Below are 21678 nucleotides of genomic sequence, written 5' to 3' on the forward strand. Positions count from 1 at the left end.
TAAATTCATCTTGTAGCTAATAGGATTTTTTTATAATATATAGCTGATTCTGTCACTAAGTAGGATTAGCGATAAATTTTATTATTTAACTACATAATTTATCTATCGTTAATTTTTCTTCTCTTTGTAGTTAACTTGTCTTAGAATACATGGTACCTATATGACTATTTTGATACGAAATTAATATAAAAGAACGAGATACATAATAACACTAAACTTTCAATTATCTTGGTTGTTGTCGTGCTTAGATAGAACATCCACTATTTTTTGTTACTAAGTAGGCTCAATATTTGTCATATTCAAGAGCTTATATTTTTAAAAATCTTATTGTTAAGGGCTTATATTTTTTATAATTTTATACGGATCGATAGAAGGTACATGCGCATCGCGCTTATCCTAGCACGGAGACCCTTAGCGAAATGTCGTTCGCCTTTTTTACCCTTTAATATAGATTTTATATTGGTTATAATTATAATTTAATTATTCTACTAATATTTAGGACTTAAAAGTCAACTAAATTTTGGTCATTAAATCTTCTCTTATTCGGACTACATATATAGAAACTCAATTTTAGGAATTTAACACCAAATAAAAATTTACTTATAAATCCTTTCCTTAAATAAATTATGTAAAGTAATTATGACATTTTCACACGTGCATTAGACAAAATGTGTATAAACGTGTTAGAAATCTACTAATAAAATTTTAGATCTAATTTTAGGTCTTCAAAAGTTAAAGATTACTAATAATATGTAAACCAAACTTAAACATACTAGGTTGTGTATGAAAATATATATAAATAAGATTAATACGACATGCTTACGTTTTGAAAATAATAGTAGTATTTTTAATTTGAAGTAATAAGTACTATAATGTACTTTAAGTTAATTATTTGAATTAGTTGAATATATATTGTAAATTTATACACATATTGAATTAAAAACCGATTACAATACTCGAAAAGTAAAACATATATAAGATAAATTTATATATTGAAATTAATTAAAATAAATTATATACATTTATTCATAAGTATTTTAAGGTAGTAGTTAAAATAGCTAAAAGAAAACATAGTGAGCGAAAGGTATAAATTGATATTCCTCATTGAATTAGCTATACAAAATCAATATTCTTTGTTGAAATAAATTTACACATTTATTTTAATTTAAAAATAATATTTATATAATTTTTAAAAAGTTTTATACTCATTTAGATAGGTTACACGCGCAATGCGCGTACCGTAAAACTAGTAAAGGAAAAAACACGTACTACTAATACTAATTATAATAATACTTTAAAAAAGTTTAATTTGTATTATGTGATTTATAAAGTAATAAATAAATAAATTTCATACTAAATATTCTTCCTTTCACTTTGTTTTGTTTGACATAGTTTTACACTTTTACTTAACACAAAATTAATAATGAAAAGAGGTTGTCGAAATTTATGGTCTTAAATATATTACATATTGTGTGTAGTTATAATTTTTTTAATTAATATCAAAGTATGCTATTCTTTTGAATTAATTAATAAAAAACAGTGGGAAGTAATTTATGTAAGATAGTACTCCGTATTAGTTTATATGTTTTGGCACCAAGTTAAAATATTTTAAAATTTATGGTCCTAAAAGTTTACTGTGAGTCCATTTGGCTTAGCTGATTTAGAGTAACTGATAAGCATTATATGCTGAAAAGCACTTTTAGGTGCTGAAGCTGATTTAAAAAATAAGCAGTTACGTATTTGGATAAAAGTGCTGAAATTAATAATAAGCAGCTGAAGAATTGGGTATACAAAGAGTTTTGTTTTAAAAAAAAGTATTTTAGGGATAGAATAGTAAATATTTTGGTCAAACCTAAAGTGCTTATAAGCTGAAATTTGATAACTTAGGGGACACCAACTTATGTCTTTTGGCTTATTTTTGGCTTATAAACACTTAACTTATAAGTACTTTTAATTTTAAACGCGTAGATAAGCCAAAAAGTGTTTATAAGCCAGTTTGATCAGCTTATAAGCTTAGCCAAATATCCTCCGTATAAAAGTTTTGTGAAACAAGAGTATTTGTGTGGTTATAAAAATTGTATTTAAATAAAAAATTAAATTTAAATTATTTATAAATAGATTTTTTTTTTTGAACTAATAAGGAAAAGTACGTCCCACTGTCTCTGTCTATCTCCTTTGTCACATAAGCTGTTTTGAACAGGACAACAGCAAAGCACATTCTCTCTGTTATTTCTCTCTCTCTAAAATTCTCACTGACGCAAAACCTGAAAGAGAGAGAGTCAAGAAAAGATCTCTCCTCAGTCTCCATCGCCATGAACGACCTTTTAAATGTAAGTTTCTTTTGCCCCTTTACATCAATTTATTAATTTCTTTGGCTGCTGAAAATTACATAAAAATGTTAGGAAAAAAGGACATTACTTTCTTCACCCTTTTGAGTTTTTTCTTTCTTTCCATCTTTCACAAGCTTAATTTGTCAAATATTGCTGTCTTGTCAGCAAAGTTGCTATTTTGTTCTGCTTAATTTGATATGAAGAAAACGTTTTGTTAGTGAGCTTTATGGTTTGTTAATAAAGGAATTCTATTTGTAGGAAGCAATATATGATCACTTGTAGTTGATGGGTAAGCCAAAGATGGGAATTAGGCTGCATAAAGTGACATCTGGGATTGTGACAATTGTTAAATATTGGACTTTCTTAGCTACTGTGAATGAAGTTGATCTCTAAAAGTTATGCAGCAACAATTTTCTTGATTTGTTTCTTTTTTCTTGCTTGATTTGATTTGGAGAAAAAGCGTTTAGTATGGACTTGATGGTGGATGATGTATTTTGTCTGTAATGGATTTGTAATGTGCTAAGCATTCTATGACATTTAGCATCGTGGCAATTGTTGAAGCTGCATTGTCGTCCTCTTTTGGCTACTATGATTAAGCTATTTTAAATGGAAGACAAATTCCTTGTTTCCCCCTTCCTTTTCTACTACATTACTTGCCTTGTAGAATTGGTTAAGCAAAGAATGCAAGTTTTAGTATGTCTCCTAACAAAATGCTGCTTCAAGATTCAATATAACAAAGAAAGTAAAAAGGAGACTCCTTTTGGCTTCACTGGGCGGGAAAGATATCCAAAGTCTCATTTAAACATGTTTATTGAGGGACAAGGCTCATATTTTAGCTTGATATTATGGAAACAGAAGTCTTAATCATTGATGTCGTCTTAAGTTTTATGAAGTATATATGCATGCCTCTTTTACTGACCACCACCCAAGGGGTGGCCTAACGTTCAATGAAGTTGTAATGGACGATAGCGATCAGGGTTCAAATCCCAGCAGAATTTTCCATTTGTTAAGCCTTGGTAGTTAGACTTATCCTATATCTTTGGTGGTGGGAGGTAGCGGATACCCGGAGATCCAGATTGGAAGAGGTGTACAAGCTAGTCCCAACACTACTGTTGTAAGAAATGTTTCTTTAGCTAATGCTGATATATCATCATTATAACCATTTTACTGGATGAAAGCTCCTTGGAGAATCCTGTTGGCATGAAGAGCTATAGGTTTCAACAACCCCACATCAGATCCATTTTGCTTATGAAAAAAGTCTGAATCTCAGTTTTGATGCAGAAATTAATTGGTTATGTGACCTATGGTTAAAGTTTCAGTTTATAAATGGTATATACTCTCCTAGCTTGTGCGGGACACTTGTAAATTTCTTTTCTTTCTCACTGTTAATATCAAAAACTCTCTTTTGCTAATGCTTTGCTTGTCTGTCCAATTAATAAAATATGTGGTAGAATCAAAACTTTTATCTTGTCATGTCTAAGTACTTATTAAATACTTATCTTGGGATTATTCCTTTGTCTTTCTTCAATAATGATTTCATGGCCATATTCGATGTATGTCGTGCTATTCTTCTTCTTCTATACCTTAGAGTAGTTTTGTGCCTTTTGGTATTACTAGTATTTTTACCAATCAATTGCACTTTAATCCCATACTAGTTGAGATGACTATACAAATCATCTTATATATTTCATTCTATCTAAGGCTCAAAACCAGAGGGTTCTTCATAGTTAAATTAAACTATATTTATATTAGCTACTGTGAATGAAGTTGATTTCTAAACGTTATGCAGCAATTTGTTGGTTTGCTATTGTTTTTCTGCTTGGTTTGATTTGGAGAAAAATGTTTAGCATGGACTTGACCGTTAAATAATGTATTTGTCAATAATGGATTTGTAAATGTGCTAAGCGTTCTATGACATTTAGCATCCGGCAATTTTTGAAGCTGCATTGTCGTCCTCTTGTAACTACTGTGATTCAGCTAATTTTAAATGTAGGTTAGGAAGGCGAGTTCCTTGTTTTACCCTTCCCTTTCTATTATATTACTTGCCTTTTTGAATTGGGTACGCAAAGAACTGCAAATCTTAGTGTGGCTCCTAAAAAAATGCTGTTTCAACATGACAAAGAAAGTAAAAAGAGGATTTCTTTTTGGCTTCACTGGCCGGGAAAGACATCCAAAGTCTCACTTAAACATGTTTATTGAGGGACAAGGCTCATACTTTAGCTTGATATTCTCCTTATGGAAACATAAGGCTTAATCATTTATATCCTCTTAAGTTTTATGAAATATATATGCATGCGTCTTTGTACTGGCCAATACCCAAGGGGTGGCCTATCGTTCAATGAAGTTGTAATGGGCAATAGAGATCAGGATTCAAATCCCAGCAGAGGCAAAAAATGTTAGGTGATTTCTTCCATTTGTTAACCCTTGGTAGTTGGATTTATCCTATATGTTTGGTGGTGGGAGGTAGCAGATACCCGGAGTATTAGAAGAGGTGTGCAAGCTAGTCCAAACACTACTTTCGAAAGAAAAAAAGTTTGTATTGACCATAACGTTGCTAATGCTGATGTATCATCGTTATAACCATTTTACTGAATTGACCAAAGTGAGAAGCAAAAATATTCTGATAAAGACGTTCCTCGACGAAAGCTCATTAGGGAATCCTTTTGGCATGAACAGCTATAGGTTTCAACAACCCCACAGATCAGACCATTTTTGCTTATGCAAAAAGTTTGAATCTCAGTCTTGATGCAGAAATTACTTGGTTTTGTGACCTATGGTTATAGTTTCAGTTAATAAATGGTATATACTCTCCTAGCTTGTGTGGGACACCTGTAAATTGTTTTCCTTCTCACTGTTAGTATCAAATATTCTCTTTTGCTATAGAATTTTACAAATGCTTTGCTTGTCTGTCCAATTAATAAGATATGTGGTAGAAATAAAACCTTTATCTTGTCATGTTTAAGTACTTATTAATACTTATCCCGGGATTATTTCTTTCTCTTTCTTCAATAATTATTTCATGGCCATATTGGATGTATGCTGTACTATACTTCTTTGAGACCTTAGAATAGTTCTCTGCCCTTTGGTATTACTAGTATTTTTACCGATCAATTGCACCTTAATCCCATAATTAGTTTAGATGACTATATGAATCATCTATATATATTCCATTCTATGTAGGCTCAAAATTCAGAGGATTTATCATAGTTAAACTATATTCACGTCGGTTATCAACCTATAGTGACCCAAGTACTTTACTCAGGTTTGGAACTGGTTTTGCTTGTCACAGAAAAGTAATTTTTTTCCTTTAAAATATTGCTGGTATTGATCAAATCCCAGAAGAATGTCATTTTAAGTATTCCTTATAAAGTTCTACATTCTTCTGATTTGTGCTTGTAAAGAAAAAAAAAGTTGTTTTTCGTTATGTAACTGTTTGATTTGTCTTGTAGGATGGTTTTGATACCTATGAGGCCCCTAGGAATCAAAATGATAGACATGGAGATATTGAAATGGGAATACAAAGACCAATGGACTCTGGGGAGCTAGGTCTTGATGATTTCTTTAAGCAGGTTTGCTGCAAAATCTTGTTAGATGTTATCTCGGAAAATTAACAGTGTGATAATTATGTTTTCTCCTCTTCCTTTCCTCAATTACTTCCCCTCCCACGTGTTGAAGTTGATCTCCTGAAAATTTCGTGCTTCCTCCTTTTCTTGCCTCTTTTTTGATGTTGCTAGGTTCACCAAATTGAGAAGCAGTATGAGAAGTTGGAAAAGCTCCTCAAGAAGCTTCAGGTATAAATGCCCTTCGATTCTACTATGTGCCATCCTTTTGTAAATCTAAATCAGTTTTATTGCAATCGTAGCATGCGATGATTGGCATGTAATTTTTGAAGGTTGCATTTAAGTTTTCTTTATTTTATCTGATTCATGCATAGGTAATGAGGATGCAAGGATTAAACCAAATTGTTGGACAACTGTACTAATTTTGATTTTGATTGAACTAAGCTTGTGGAACTGCTTTAGATGATAGAGGGAATCCCGAAAGCGACAAACCATACAGTTTTACTGAGCAATTAATTTTGGTGTAATTGACACAACTTTGAGAGGTTGGGGTGTCCATATCAACTATATAGGAGTGATTGAGAATTAGAAACAGAAGGACAGGGCACAATAGTATGGGAAGAAGGTGGTAAAGTCCATGTGTTTCACTCCCGTGGCAGGTACCAATCACTAGTAACTCAATCCTGCAGCATGAAAAAATTAGAAGAATGTCACTGAATAATATAGTGTTCGAGTTAGTTGACATATTGAAACCAAATTGAAAAGCCGTTAGGGCAAATACAAACATAAGATTATGGCACAGAAGGAATAAGGTTGGCAATGCTATAGTAGTGAGTTCAGTTCTGTCTCCAAGTATGTTGAAGGCGGTGACACAGAACAAGCAATATGAGATTATGAGTAAATAGTTTGGAAATGCAAGAGATATAATCAGAGGCACTAAGTTGAAGACTCATGGGAGTTTTGAAGCTCCTCAAATTCCTTGATTACTTAACCTCTCACTCTACATTTTCTAGATTGAGCTACATTAGCTATAGTTCGTGGTTGAGCAACATTAGCCTTAGATGATTGTGGTATGCCATAGAGAAAATAACACAATCTCGAGTATGTCCTACTCGTTGCAATATGTCTGTGCCCCCTTTGGACAAGCACTTAGGGATTAAGGTGAAGAGACCATTGGAGGAGTTGGAGTAGATGGAACTTTCGCTAATGAGGTGGTAGAAGAGATTTAGAGAAGATTCTTGAAGAGATTGTATATTGTAAGAATTGTATCACAACCGAATACAACTCTAGCATTTTCATAGTCAGTCCAAAAATAGAAAGAAAGAGCACCATAAAAATTTGCAGGGTATCAATAGAACAATGTCTCTTAACCCTTATTTATGTATAATACAATAAACCCTTCTCTCTCTATATGTATGTATGTATATATATATATATATAGTTCTATATATAGTTGTAGTAGGTTAGCCATGTATACATATTTGAGTTACCCAAAATATCCTTACTATTTCTTGCTATCTCATTACATGTATGGACCTTTTTGTCTTTTCGTCAAAATTTCCCCTAATTTCCCTTCTTCTTTTGCCGATAGAGAACTGTTTAGTTCCCCTCTCTTTCTTCAGACTTTCAATTGCAATTGAAGAGTATTTGCTTGAAATTGAATTGAGCATTGAGTAATCAAAAGCTTTTGTCCTAGTACAACTGCCACTGTAGCCTAATTCTCATCATTCCACAACGTATTCCGTAAAGCCCTCTCTATTTTCATTCTTAGTAAATAATAACAAATACCCAAATTGTTATCATTTTGGTCTTTCCGAACGACATCAGTGGGTTTTCTTCAACGGAGATGGAGATTTTTGTGCAAAGCCACCAATAATATTGAAAAGAAATGGTTTAAGGTTGAATCTTTGGAACAGCAGGAGAGAACGACAAGAGCGATTTTACTACATACGCTATTTTCTACCCTTTTGCCCTGCGTTCTCCTTGGATCCAGCGTTGGAGATACCGGAAAATCTGAAAATATAACTTTCTATATCTTCGAGAAAATTGGAGCGGATTATTGTGAAAATTTATAGAATTAATCTACGGTACAAACAGATTCATCTCATCTTAATTTGCCTCCAACTTTTTTGGTTACCATGTGATTTTTTCTTCAAGACAGCAATAGGAATTTTAGAGAGGAAATGGAGGATTGGCTGAGTGGGAATGCAGAGAAAAAAGGGGATTTTGGTGAAAGACAAAAAAGTCCCTAAATTTAATGTGATGTCAATAAATAGTAAGGGTATTTTGGGTAACTCAAATATGTATACATTGCTAACATACTACAACTATGTAGTATGTTAGCAAAACCCTTATTTATGTATACAATACAATAAGCCCTTCTGTCTCTACATATATAGCTCCCATTGACAGTAGGACACTCTTTCCTAAACCCACCAATTATAGGATATGTTCGAACCCCTCTATCGTTGAATTGCAGTAATTACATAATACTCAATCCAAATCAACAATTTAAAAGGCACCGGGCTTCGTTACTACAACTTCACTTTCCCAGTTAAAAGTATTTGAGTTGGTTTATCAGCAGCATCGTGTGTAAGAAATAAGGTTGATCTGATTTTAGCTTTGTTTTTTTTTGGGGGGGGGGGACACCTTGCTTCAAGTGCATATAATGTGATTCCCTTTTCCACATAATGAGGAGCTCTTCTATGTTAGTAATTCACAAAATTCATTCTCTTTGCTTGTACTAAAACCCACTTAAGGGGGTTGAAAAGGTAATTCCAAGAAGTGTACGTCGACTTGTAGGTTAGTTGATGTAAGATATAGGAACATAAGGTAGTTACCAAAAGGACAAAAACAAAGACATAGGGACCAAAGGAGCTCAGAAGATCCATATATGATCTTAATTGTTTCCTTAAATATTTAATTGTTAAGAATAAAGAACCTCAAGATCTTTTCCAATGCTCTTCACAGGATGCTCATGAGGAATCAAAGGCTGTCACAAAAGCTGCTGCTATGAAAGGTAATCTATTTTCTTGTGCTTATACTGTGTGGCATGTGCTGGAAGAATTTGATTTGCATGACTGATGTGTTATTCACTCATCGTAGGTGCCCTATAAGCTAGTTCAACTAAGAGTGGAGTAAGAAACCTATCATATGATACCTGAATTAATAGTTGAAGTGTTAAAGGTGGTTTAGTTTATAAAGGCTGCATCAAGGTCCACCGATAAAAACATATGATTATTTTATCTTCATCTAAACCTGGCAGTAAAAGTTTTTCTATTATGTAGGAATAGTTCAACTTGTTGAGAAGATTTTTTTTTTTTTTGAGAAAGGTTCAACTTGTATAAATGAATACGATAACATATACCAAATATGGACCTACTTCCTTTTGTTTTTCAGTTAGGAAAAGTAGATAATAAATATGAATAAAATAAAAAATGCAGAGGCTTCTGTTAACATTTTTTTGGGTTTCCCTACTCAATTATATTCCAACAGCTGATTCTCAGTTTACATACGTCCCCAAGTGTTTAATCACTTTATAGATGGGAGAATGATCAAACTTAAATCAACTAGTCAGTTTTTGCAGAAAGCTATGTTCTGAGTGTGCTTTTTTATTTGTAGGAATATGAATACTTTTCTTTTCTTTTGGTTAAACCATCCGGTGTCCAGAATCCGTTGGCCGACTAATCCGGCCGCACAGTAGAAAGCCTACTATGGGGGGTCTTGGTGCCCCCTACCAAGACTCCGTTCTCAGGCTCGAACCTAAGATTAAGGGTGGAGGAACCTTTACCATTCCACCACACCCGTTAGTGACGAATGGATATTTTTTATTTTTCTAAAGAATTATAAAATATAAGATGTTTAATAAACAAGCTTCTATTAGTTGGACATAGACCAATGACAAACATCACGTGCAAAAGTTTTGCCTATAGACTTAGAAATGAATGACATATGACAAAGATGAGATAAAAACATATTGGGATGATGACAATGATGATAACTTAAAAAGGTGTAAATAGAATGAGAATTATGATTAGAAAGAGTAACATTTTAAAAATGTGCTAAAGGACTATAGGAAGGAGAAAGGTCCTTTGTAGGAGGAAGGATCTAGTTCTAGGCATGAATCTTTTAGGCCTGATGTAGGCATTGTCGACGATGATAAGTCAAGAGTCTTGGAGTTGTGGTAGAACATTTAAGAGAGATAATATTATCCCCAAGAAATAGGTAAAACCGCAAATAATGTTCCACCTTGTTGGTCATAGCACCCGTATTTGAACGCTTACTATTACTGCTCTTCTCAGGTTCACCTCTTTTGGATGCCCTGCTTCTTGTTTGAAGTTATTTGTTTATCACAGTTTAAGCCCCCCTCAGTCACTATCATAGTTGACCCTTTCTTTCAGATCCTCACTTCTATGAGCAGATCACTCTCCTCGGGAGTTCTCTCCTTGACTACACCCTCCTCGGCTTTGTTACCCAAACACTCATCCTGAGCAATCTCTTCAATGCTATCTAAAACCCTTGAATCACTGAATTGAGGGACAAAGACCTAACCCCTACTTTATTTAAATAACTAAGATAAAGTCTAAGACCGACATTCCCATCCGCCCTTACACAGGGCCCCACCTTTAGGGCTGTGTGAATGCACGGGAGAAAAATCTTATTGATTATCTAAAGTGTTGTACAATGCCCTATTTCTATATAGTGATAACATAATACTAGGTATGTACTTCCTGATGTGGGACCCTATACATGATTAACTAATTGACGCTCCCCCTCAAGCTGGTGCATATAAATCATATGTACCGAGCTTGTTACAGATGTTACTAATACGAGAACCAGTAGGAGATTTAGTGAAAATATCTACTAGTTGATCATTCGACTTCACAAACTTTATAACAATATCTCTTGAGAGTATCTTTTCTCTGACAAAGTGACAGTCGATCTCAATGTGTTTAGTCCTCTCATGGAACACCAGATTTGGTGCAATATGAAGAGCAACTTGATTATCACACACCAATTCCATCTTGCTGATTCTCCGAACTTCAACTCCTTGAGCAACTGCTTGACCCAAACTAGCTCACACGTTGCCATAGCCATGGCCCGATATTCTGCTTCGGCGCTAGATCGAGCAACTACATTCTGTTTCTTGCTCTTCCAAGAGACCAAATTACCTCCTACTAGAACACAATATCCAGATGTAGAACGCCTATCGGAAGGTGATCCTGCCCAATCAACATTTGTGTATCCAACAATCTGCTCGTGGCCTCGATTCTTGAATAGTAATCTTTTGCCTAGAACTGGCTTTATATACTGAAGAATGCGAACAACTACATCCCAGTGACTATCACAGGGAGAATCCATAAACTGACTTACAACACTCACCGGAAAAGAAATGTCAGGCCTAGTCGATGTGAGGTAATTCAATTTGCCAACCAACCTCCTATATCTCGTAGATCTCTAAGAGGCTCCCCCTGTCCAGGCAGAAGCTTAGCATTCGGATCCATAGGAGTGTCAACAGGTCTGCAGCCCATCATTCCAGTCTCCTCAAGAATGTCTAAGGCATACTTCCGCTGTGAAATAACAATACCTGAGCTAGATTGAGCGACCTCAATAACTAGAAAATACTTCAATCTGCCCAGATCCTTAGTCTGGAAGTGCTGAAAGAGATGCTGCTTCAGATTAGTAATACCACACTGATCATTGCCAGTAATAACAATATCATCAACATAAACCACCAGATAAATACACAGATTAAGAGCAGAATGCCGATAAAACACAAAGTGATTAGCTTCACTACGAGTCATGCCGAAATCCCGAATAATAGTGCTTAACTTACCAAACCAAGCTCGAGGGGACTGTTTCAAACCATATAGTGACCTGCGCAATCGGCATACAAGACCACTAGACCCCCCTGAGCAACAAAGCCAGGTGGTTGCTCCATATAAACTTCTTCCTCAAGATCACCGTGGAGAAAAACATTCTTAATGTCTAACTGATAAAGAGGCCAATGACGTACAACAACTATGGACAAAAAGAGACAAACATATGCTACTTTAGCCACAGGAGAGTAAGTGTCACTATAATCAAGCCCAAAAATCTGAGTGTATCCTTTTTCAACAAGACGAGCCTTAAGCTGATCAACCTGGCCATCCGGGCCGACTTTGACTGCATAAACCCAACGACAACCAACAACAGACTTACCTGAAGGAAGGGGAACAAGCTCCCAAGTGCCACTTGCATGTACAGCAGACATCTCGTCAATCGTAGTTTGTCTCCATCTTGGATGAAATAGTGTCTCACCTGTAGACTTAGGGATAGAAACAGTGGACAAAGATGATATAAAAGCATAATGAGGTGATGACAGACGATAATAACTTAAAATGACATAATGAAGATTAGGATTAAGAGTGGATCGTACACCTTTGCGGAGTGCAATTGGTTGACTGAGAAGAGACAAGTCCGCAGTAGGTGCAGAATCTGATGCAGGACGTGAATCACTTGGGCCTGATGTTGAACGTGGACGGTGATGATAAGTCAAGAGTGGTGGAGTTGCAGATGGTTAAACTGGACTAGGTATATAAGTGGTAGAACTGGAGCTATAGGTGGTGGAGCTGGAGTTGTAGAGGAAGATGAATGGGAGATAGTGACTGAATCTCCAAAAGATGAAACTGGTAGCACCTCAGAAATATCTAAGTGATTACCTGGGCCTGTGAAGTATGATTGGGTTTCAAAGAAGGTAACATCAGTGGACATAAGATACCGGTTGAGGTTAGGAGAATAGCATCGATACCCCTTTTGCGTTCTCGAGTAACCCAGGAATACGCACTTAAGAGCACGAAGAGCTAACTTATCTTTTTCTGGAGTAAGGTTATGAACAAAACACGTGCTTCCAAAGACACTGGGTGGAAAAGAGAACAAAGGTAAGTGGGGAAACATGATAGAGAATGAAACTTAATTTTGGATAGCTGAAGATGACATACGATTAATAAGATAGCAAGATGTAAGAACTGCATCCCCCAAAAATGCAATAGAATATGAGATTGTATGAGTAGGGTACGAGCAATTTCAATAAGATGTCTATTCTTTCTTTCAGCTTCCCCATTTTATTGAGATGTGTACGGACAAGATGTTTGATGAATAATCCTATGAGAGTTCATAAACTGCTGAAATGGGGAAGACAAATACTCTAGGGCATTATCACTACGAAATGTGCAGATATATACCTCAAATTGATTTTGAATTTCAGCGTGGAAGGTCTGGAAAATAGAAAACAACTCAGATCGATTTTTCATCAAAAATATACAAGTGCACCTGGAATAATCATCAATGAAACTGACAAAGTAGCAGAATTCTAAAGTAGAACTGACCCGATTAGGACCCCAAACATCTGAATGGACTAAAGTAAAATGTGACTCTGCTCGATTATCAAGACGCCGAAGGAAATGGGAGCGGGTATGCTTACCGAGCTGACATGATTCACGCTCTAGTGGACAAGTGAGATAAACCAGGTACCATTTTTTGATGTTTTGACAAACTGGGATGTCCCAACCAACCGTTTATGTAATAAATCTGGTGAATCGGTAACAGGACAAGTTGAAGGAAGACAAGATGTGAGTCCATGTGATTTTATAAGGATAATGTAATAAAGTCCATATGATTCACGCCCGGTACCAATGATTCGCCCTGTACTACGTTTTTGTATAAAAACAAAGTCATCAAGAAATAAAACAGAACATTTAAGTGATTTGGCTAAGCGACTAATGACTATGAGATTAAAAAGACTACGGGGAACATAAAGAACTGAATCTAAAGGTAAGGAAGGAAGTGGGCTTGCTTGACCTATTCCAGTTGCCATGATTTGAGACTCGTTGGCCATTGTGACTGTTGGGAGAGATTGAGAACATGAAATAGTAGTGAAAAGAGATTTGTTACCAGAAATATGATGAGATGCACCTGAATCAATGACTCAAGACTCAGAGGTTGAAGATTGAGAGACACAAGTCAAGCAACTATCTGTTTGAACAACGGAAGCTATCCCTGAAAATGTCTGTTTACATACTTTGTACTGAAGGAACTTAATATAATCCGATAAAAAAACCATCTGGATTGGATGCAATGCATTGGATCCAACGGATTGTGAGTTAAAGGCTTCTAATACAAATGCCATTATAATATTGCGCCGGAAAAAGCAGAAATTTTCTGGGAATTACTATTCTCACCGGAAAACTCACTCTTCAAGCCGGAAAAATATAAAAGTGGTCGGAATTTGATTTTAATTGGATGGGTAGGCTCGAATTTGCGAGGAGAAGAGACTGTTCTGAAGAAATTTTCCCAAAATTTGGCCGAAAATAGCCTCACGCGCTAACTCGTGGACGTCGGAACTTCGCCGAAAAAATTCTTCCGGCGGCGCTTGAGAGTGCGTGGGTCCGTTTCCGCCGGAGAATTTTTTGAGGCTTGGTCGCCGAGCTCTGATCTACTTCCTGGTGTTTGGTTTTTGCACAACACTGACAGATAGTATGGTTCTTGTGGACAGGAGAACTAATGGGTTGAATTATTTTTCCTAGGGGTTAAGTTATTGACAAAGCATAGCATTTTTCATAGAAGAACTAAACTTCCTATTTGGGGCTATGGTTCTGGTCCTAGAGTCTGCCAAATCTTGTATGGGGTGAAATTGGAGGCATTATTCGACCACTAATAAGCTAGAAAACTGGAAAGAACCTCGTTGCCGGAACTTGGGAATTAAGACAACGTGATGCCACACTTATCTCTAGTTGCTGTGTGGCTTCTCATATTGTGCTTGTAAGAAGGGCCCAATTTTTGTGATAGTGTTATGCTTAATATGCACAAAGACAAAGACACCTGGGATAACTTTCATGGCTGTCAACAATTACACAGTGACACTATTTTTTCTCTTAGAGGTCACTAATTAATGCACAATGATTAATTTATCACTTAGCTCTGATACCTTGTGAGGAATAAGAGATACTGGAGAAAGAATCGAGAGATTGCCTGAAGGTAGATGTCTTACGTTTCGTATGTTCACGCTCCACAATGCACTTTTATTACATTTTTCGATGGGGGAACAATTATATACACTTTTATATATGACATGTCAAGTCTAATCTATTTACACAAGCGATCAACGAGAGTAGTGCTTTGTCCTAATTATTGAAAGATATAGGTTCTATTTTGTGTTGAAAGATCTTTTAAGTTATAACAAATAAGGAGCAACAACTGGAGGAGGAATAAGTTGCACTGAGGGGGTGTTTGGATTGGCTTAAAAGTTGGTCAAACCAGCTTAAAAGCACTTTTTTCTTACGTCTACTTTTTCTATTTGTTTGGAAAAATCGTCTTTGTTTGCTTCTCTTACTCATGTATAAAACATGTAAATAATTATTTTTAAGTAGGCATTCCTAAGTGATGGGATTGTATATGTCTTCTCTTACTCATGTTCAAAACGTGTTTATAATTATTTTTAAGTAGGCATTCCTAAGTGATGAGATTGTATATGCAGCAATTAAGCAGCGAATGGAAAAAGATGTTGATGAAGTTAGCAAAGTAGCTCGATTCATCAAATTAAAGATTGAGGAACTTGACAAAGAAGTGAGTAAGATTAGATGCTTTCGTCTCGCCTTATCCCAAAAAAAAAATTCTTTCATCTCTCGGTTCTAATACTTTTGTGTTTTCTTATGGCTATGATCTATTTTCTTACATTGTAGAATCTGGCAAATAGAAGCAAACCAGGATGTGGTAAAGGATCAGCTGTTGACAGATCAAGAACGGCAACAACAGTGTAATTTTGAGTCCTTACATATCCTTTGTCTACTCAATAGTTGTTTCTTTTCTGATATGGTCACACCTTGGTGTTATTTTGACATTCTTGGGTGGGTATCTCTGAATAACTTATTTAAATGGATGAAATAATGTCTGCTGGCATAAAACTATGTATTGGGTCAGACAGTGGATAAGTTTGAGGATAGAATTAGATTGTTGCCATGCATTTGTCGGTAAAACTGCATGCTATGCTCTTTTTCTCTTTGAAGTACAGTTATCGCATACTACTTAAAAGTCTAATTGCTCTATTACCAATACACAATCAAATGTTCTTTCTTTGCTTCTTCTTAGCAACATATTCGCAGGTTGGCTTTTGCCTTGTCAAGAGTGCATATCTGACTTACACGAACATCACCTTTTGACTCAAACTACAAAAGTAATGACCAATTTATATGCTCGTAAAGAAGCAAATGTGAGTTCTTTTTTTTTTTTGAGAAGAAGCAAATGTGAGTTCTTAAAACACAGAAATCAGTATCTTACAGTTTGTCATAGTGCTTAATGTGTCAGAAAAAATGAAGCAGAGTAATTATGCCTTTTATCATGCTTCCCTTCTGTTCCAACAATTCAGATTCTCAGTTATTCGCCTATTACACATATGGTCAATGAGTGAACTCGGCCTGTTATCTTTGATTGCAGTTCATTGAAAAAAAAGTTCAAAGATAAAATGTCCGAGTTTCAGGTATGTCAGCTGCATTAGAAATGGCTCTCTCTTCTGGGGTTTGCTTGCTTTTCAATTTTGCTGATAAAATATGCTTACAGACATTACGAGAGAACATCCACCAAGAATATCGTGAGGTTGTTGAAAGGCGTGTATACACAGGTGTTAAGAACTCCTAGATTTGAATTTCTGTATCAGTTACGTAAGGATTTTCATAATTGTAACTATTTGCTTTTGGTGTGTATGACAGTGACGGGCAATCGAGCTGATGAAGAGGTGAAGCTATGTAGTACTTTTGAATTCTTGAAAATGCTAGTAATGCTTTTTGTGCACATCTAATTTTCCCCCTTTATTTTCCACTTCACGCAGACAATTGATCGGTTGATAGAGACTGGGGACAGTGAGCAGATATTCCAGAAAGCTATTCGAGAACAAGGGCGAGGACAGGTATGAACCTGCTCAGCTGTTTATACTATCCTCTTCGTCAGTAGCTTCACAGTGGTGTCCTAGTGTTAATTCACATATGACGAAGGTTCAAGATATCATGCTTTAACTAGCGTTTTCTAAATGGATTGGGGCATATGATGGTTATGCTTGTAAAGTTGACCACTCTAGGTTTCTGTTTGAATTTCCTGGGTTATGGTCAATTAGGACCTCCCTATACCATCTACTGCTGTTTGAGTTCTGTTCATTTACATATAATCGGATATTTAAGTAGGTTTTCATGAGTAACATCCTTGAGGGCCCTGATGCTTTCTCTCTCCCCTCCCACCAATTCTTACCATGTCAGCAGTTTATTGATACAGGAATAGTTTCACAGTTTTAGCAAGAAGGAAAAAAGATTGAGCTGATTGGTAAGATAGGATTGGGGAATAATTTTTTTTTGGTTCGGTAATGGAATCAATAACTTCCCAGGGGAAGCCTCTTGCCCCTCTGTTAAGCAGCCGTAATATTTTCTTACCATCAAATAATTCAAATAAAATAATTTCTTACCTTCGTATCTGTATCCGTACATATAACTCTCACACCCCTTGTTACGCAAGTCATCCCTATGAGAGGAAGTTTTAAGCACCCGGGGTCGGTAATCCAAGGTAATGAGGAGATTGACGATGATGTCACACATCATATTGGTGCGGGGTGGATGAAATGGAGGTTCGCATTTGGTGTTTTGTGTGACGAGAATGTGCCATCAAGATTTAAAGGTAAGTTCTACAGAGTGGTGGTTAGACCGACTATGTTGTATGGGGTGGAGTGTTGGCCAGTAAAGAACTCCCATGTCCAGAAGATGCGAGTAGCAGAAATGAGGATGCTGAGATGGACATGTGGGCATCCTAGGAGATAATAGATTAAGGTGGGAGTGGCCTCTGTGGTGGACAAGATGCGGGAAGCTAGCTTGAGATGGTACGGGCATGTGAGGAGGCACACATATGCCCCAATGAGCAGGTATGAGAGGATAACTATGGTGGGCTTGAGGAGAGGTAGAGGTAGAGGTAGGCCAAAAAAGTATTGGGGGAGGTGATTAAGAAGGACATGACGCTACTGCAGCATACCAAGGACATGACCCTTGATAGGAGGACATGGAGGTCGAGAATTAGAGTAGAAGATTAGTAGGTAGTCAAACATTTCTATGTCCCATACCAGTAGTATTAGTAGTATTTTCATATTTTCTTATTCTTAGATTTCTGTTTCTTTCGCTTCGATCATCTTATCATCTTATCTTAATGTTGTTACTATTTGTTGTTACTGCTTATTTTCTTCTGTCCTTGATCCAAGGGTCTATCAGAAACCTCTTTACCTTCGCAAGGTACACACTACCCTCCCCAGACCCCACTTGTGGGATTACACTAAGTTTATTGTTATTGTTGTTTCAATTCCATTTATATTTTCCTTTCTCTCGGATGCTATGCTGTACTCTCCCTGTGAAAACAAAAGAAAAGAAAATTATTTTTTTCTTTCTCACTTGTTGGAACCATCATAAAGGAATAGACTCATTCAAAAACCTTAAAAATAGGAGGGATGATTTGACTTGGGTAGAATAAGAAACAAGGAGTGATTTCCACACTGCTGTAGCATCTTATACTGTCAACCCTTTCACAAAATTTCTAAGCAGGATAATTTGCCTAATTGACTAAGGTCTCTTTAACCCTCAGGCTGCTATTGCCAGACCAGTGTCATGTGCTTGAAGTAGTATAGCAGCAGATTACTGATCAAAAACAGTAAAGTAATACATCGTAATCGAACCACATTTTCTGCTACATATATGTAAAACTGTTGCTGGGTCAAAAGATGTAGGGGTTAGAGAGGTAGGCAATTAGTTACAACTGCATGCAGAAGTAAACATCAGATAGCAGTGGGAGGGAGTTATTTGGTTGGTCATCGGTGAGGCTTCAAAACATAGCATTATTTTGGTAATATGTCATATTTTGGCCACCGGTCTTCATATATAATCAATTGTAACGATAAGCAGTTGCTCTTCCTTGCTGGACAAATTTTTATTTTTCCCTCTTCATTATTTCATTGGAATGAAGTTATGCAAACTGTAGCCTTTATCCCTCTTGCTCTGTTATCTAGCAGTTTAGTTTCACCAACTACGACGCTAATGTGCCACTTGTCAATGTTACTGTTTTGCAGATAATGGATACCCTAGCAGAAATTCAAGAGCGTCATGATGCAGTCAGAGAGCTAGAGAGGAAGCTTCTTGAGTTGCAACAGGTATGACAAGTGTCCCTATGACGAGGGACAGAATAACAGCAAAATTTGCTCGAAAATCCCTCATTGTCAAGAAAGGGGGGAAAGAGAAGGGACAAGGAACACAGGAAAGTAGATGAAAAATTAGAATTATTTTTGTTCAATTCTGTTGAAAATATAATTAAGTAATAAATGGTATACCTTCTCTAACAGCTTAAGTTTTTGGATGAGATGGTTACACAATTCAACGTGTATTAGAGAAAACTGAGGTCCTGGTTTCAAGTCTCAGCGCAACGCATTATTGAAAGGACCACATTGCTTAACTTTAAAAAGAATCAAGCCTTCACGTAAAGGGCACATGCTAAGAATATAATTAATTAAATAAAAATGTACCCTCTCTAACAGCTTAAGCTTTTAGAAGAGATGGTCACAAAATTCAACATATTTAATTTTATATCATCTAACTGTGGACTAAACATGAGTTCAGAGTGCTTAACATGGTCCCTCCTACCATATGTTTCCGATATCATCTGTGTTCAGTATAACGTCATTGTTTATTCACTCCCAATGATATAAAATCATTGAAGTGAAGCAGTTCCATAGTTATCTGGAAGGTGACAGGCATTGTTGGAAGTGATGATGCCATTATGGCCTGATAGAAAAGAGGAAAAACAGGCAGTGATATCCGGTTTGAAATTCATTGTTTTCTTTAATGCAGATATTCTTGGATATGGCAGTGTTGGTTGATGCTCAAGGGGACATGCTTGACAATATAGAATCACAGGTACTGAAATTCATTATCTTGTATGACTACTCTGATACAGATCCTTTTTTTCTTTTTTCTTTTTTCTCTTGCATTTTATATTTTCTCTATCTTTTTGTTTCATTTCCTCATTGCTTGACATTCCAATTGAAATTCATTACCTAGTATGACCCTCACCCTGGTACCTACTCTTTCTTCTTTTGCATATCTTAAATCTTCTGTCTTTTTATTTTTTTTTCCTCATTGCTTGACAATCCAATTAAAATGCATTATTCTTGTATGAATCCTACCCTATGTTTATGTTTTCTTTCCTCATTGCTTGAGAATCCAAATTTCAGGTTTCAGCTGCAGTAGACCATGTGCAATCAGGGAATACTGCTCTACAAAAGGCAAAGTCACTACAAAGGAACTCAAGAAAATGGATGTGCATCGCCATCATCATCCTTCTGATAATCGTTGCAGTCATCGTTGTTGGCGTGCTCAAGCCATGGAATAGCAACAAGGGGGCTTGACTCTTTCTCCCACACAAGCAATGTGCAAAATACAACTGCAAGTTAATGAGTTCTATCTCTGCACACACTTGGTCAATTACAGCCTTTTCTCGGTTTTGTGCATGCTGAACCTGAAACTGTCTGTACCTCAAAATTTGAGTTAGAAACAGTCACTGGAAATGTGTTATTAATTCTTTACAGATCTGTTTCTGTTTTTGGGTTAGCGGGACTAGGAAGTGGTTAGTGTAACGTCAATCCATACTACACAAACTCATCTCACCATAGCCAAGATAAGTTGCATGGTGGTAGAGAAAGTTTTACCATTTGCAGGTGGTGTCGTTGCAAGTGATTGTGTGTTGCTTGGTTGTGATGGTCACACAGTGCAAACTCCAGCAAGCTGTGGAAATGTGCTGAGGATCAAGATTCTCATCTCTGTTGTCTTTCATATAAAATTTGTTCTGTGTACTTTGCTTGTCTGTGATGTCATATAAAATATGTTACAATACGTTTGTTCTATTCGATCGACTAAAAGAAGTCATTATGGCTAATTGAGTTGGTACTGCCACCATTTACAAACAACCCCTCATCCCGGTGCTCAGTGTCACATGAATAAGCCTTGCTGACGAACTTATTGTGGTTCTATCCTTACTACTTTTAATTATGGTTAGTATTGTAGGGATGGCAAGTGGTGTGGGCGGTGCAAGATTCTGCCTTCCCACAAATTTTCAACCTGCCCTTCCCTGAATTTATACCCGTCCACCCGCCCCGCTAAATTTTGTTTCTTCTTCAATTTGCCTCATATTTAATTTAATTTCTTTTTGAAATGGCTGCTAGGCTTCTTGGTGATTTCTTACATTCTTGCATATATCCTGCAAATTAACCATGGAGTAGCAACTTGTTAAATAAAAATATCACGTCACATGGATATCATCAAGAAAATCACCCTCAAACCATCACTTAAACATCATCAAGAATGACATCCTTATTTTGCCACATGCGCATGATCAAGAAATATCATCCTTATTTTGCCACATGCGCATGATCAAGATCGCCACCTGTGCAAACTCGAGAATGCCACCCTTGATTCGCCAAATGTGCATAACAATAATCACAATCACACGACAAAGACCTCGTGCCAACACCCAATCAATCCGCTCAATATGTCCCTATGTGTCATAATCAACACAAAGCAATATGCCAAATTTCCATCAAAGATATGAGCCCATAATTTTGTCAACAAGATGCACAAGGACATGACAATAATAAAAAAATGTGGATGTGTGTTGAACATGTAAAGCATGAGTACGGCTAAATCAATTGTAGAAATCAAGTTCGTGTAGTCACAAAGTGATTA

At 36.2% G+C, this 21678-nt stretch overlaps 1 protein-coding gene and 1 pseudogene across 1 annotated transcript; one reads left to right on the forward strand and one right to left on the reverse strand.

Moving 5' to 3' along the window:
• The first annotated feature begins 2190 nt into the window (after positions 1–2190).
• On the forward strand, positions 2191–20872 carry LOC104243816 (syntaxin-132-like). Its single transcript, XM_009799077.2, has 13 exons — positions 2191–2330; positions 5780–5899; positions 6065–6121; positions 8861–8909; positions 15405–15493; positions 15610–15683; positions 16361–16403; positions 16484–16544; positions 16633–16658; positions 16752–16829; positions 19014–19094; positions 19789–19854; positions 20172–20872. The coding sequence occupies exons 1-13, from the start codon at positions 2313–2315 to the stop codon at positions 20343–20345; spliced, it is 936 nt and encodes a 311-aa protein (XP_009797379.1). The 5' UTR covers positions 2191–2312; the 3' UTR covers positions 20346–20872.
• On the reverse strand, positions 10665–11694 carry LOC138876920 (uncharacterized mitochondrial protein AtMg00810-like; annotated as a pseudogene).
• Positions 20873–21678: the final 806 nt, after the last annotated feature.

Source organism: Nicotiana sylvestris, chromosome 9 (genome assembly GCF_000393655.2).
Source record: "Nicotiana sylvestris chromosome 9, ASM39365v2, whole genome shotgun sequence".
Classification (NCBI taxonomy): domain Eukaryota; kingdom Viridiplantae; phylum Streptophyta; class Magnoliopsida; order Solanales; family Solanaceae; genus Nicotiana; species Nicotiana sylvestris.

What these genes read in the sequence shown, in the direction of transcription:
- LOC104243816 (XM_009799077.2), top strand. An exon ending in TCAAGAACGGCAACAACAGT is followed by an intron (nt 15,684 to 16,360) that starts GTAATTTTGAGT and finishes CTTTGATTGCAG; the next exon opens with TTCATTGAAAAAAAAGTTCA. An exon ending in GAGAACAAGGGCGAGGACAG is followed by an intron (nt 16,830 to 19,013) that starts GTATGAACCTGC and finishes ACTGTTTTGCAG; the next exon opens with ATAATGGATACCCTAGCAGA.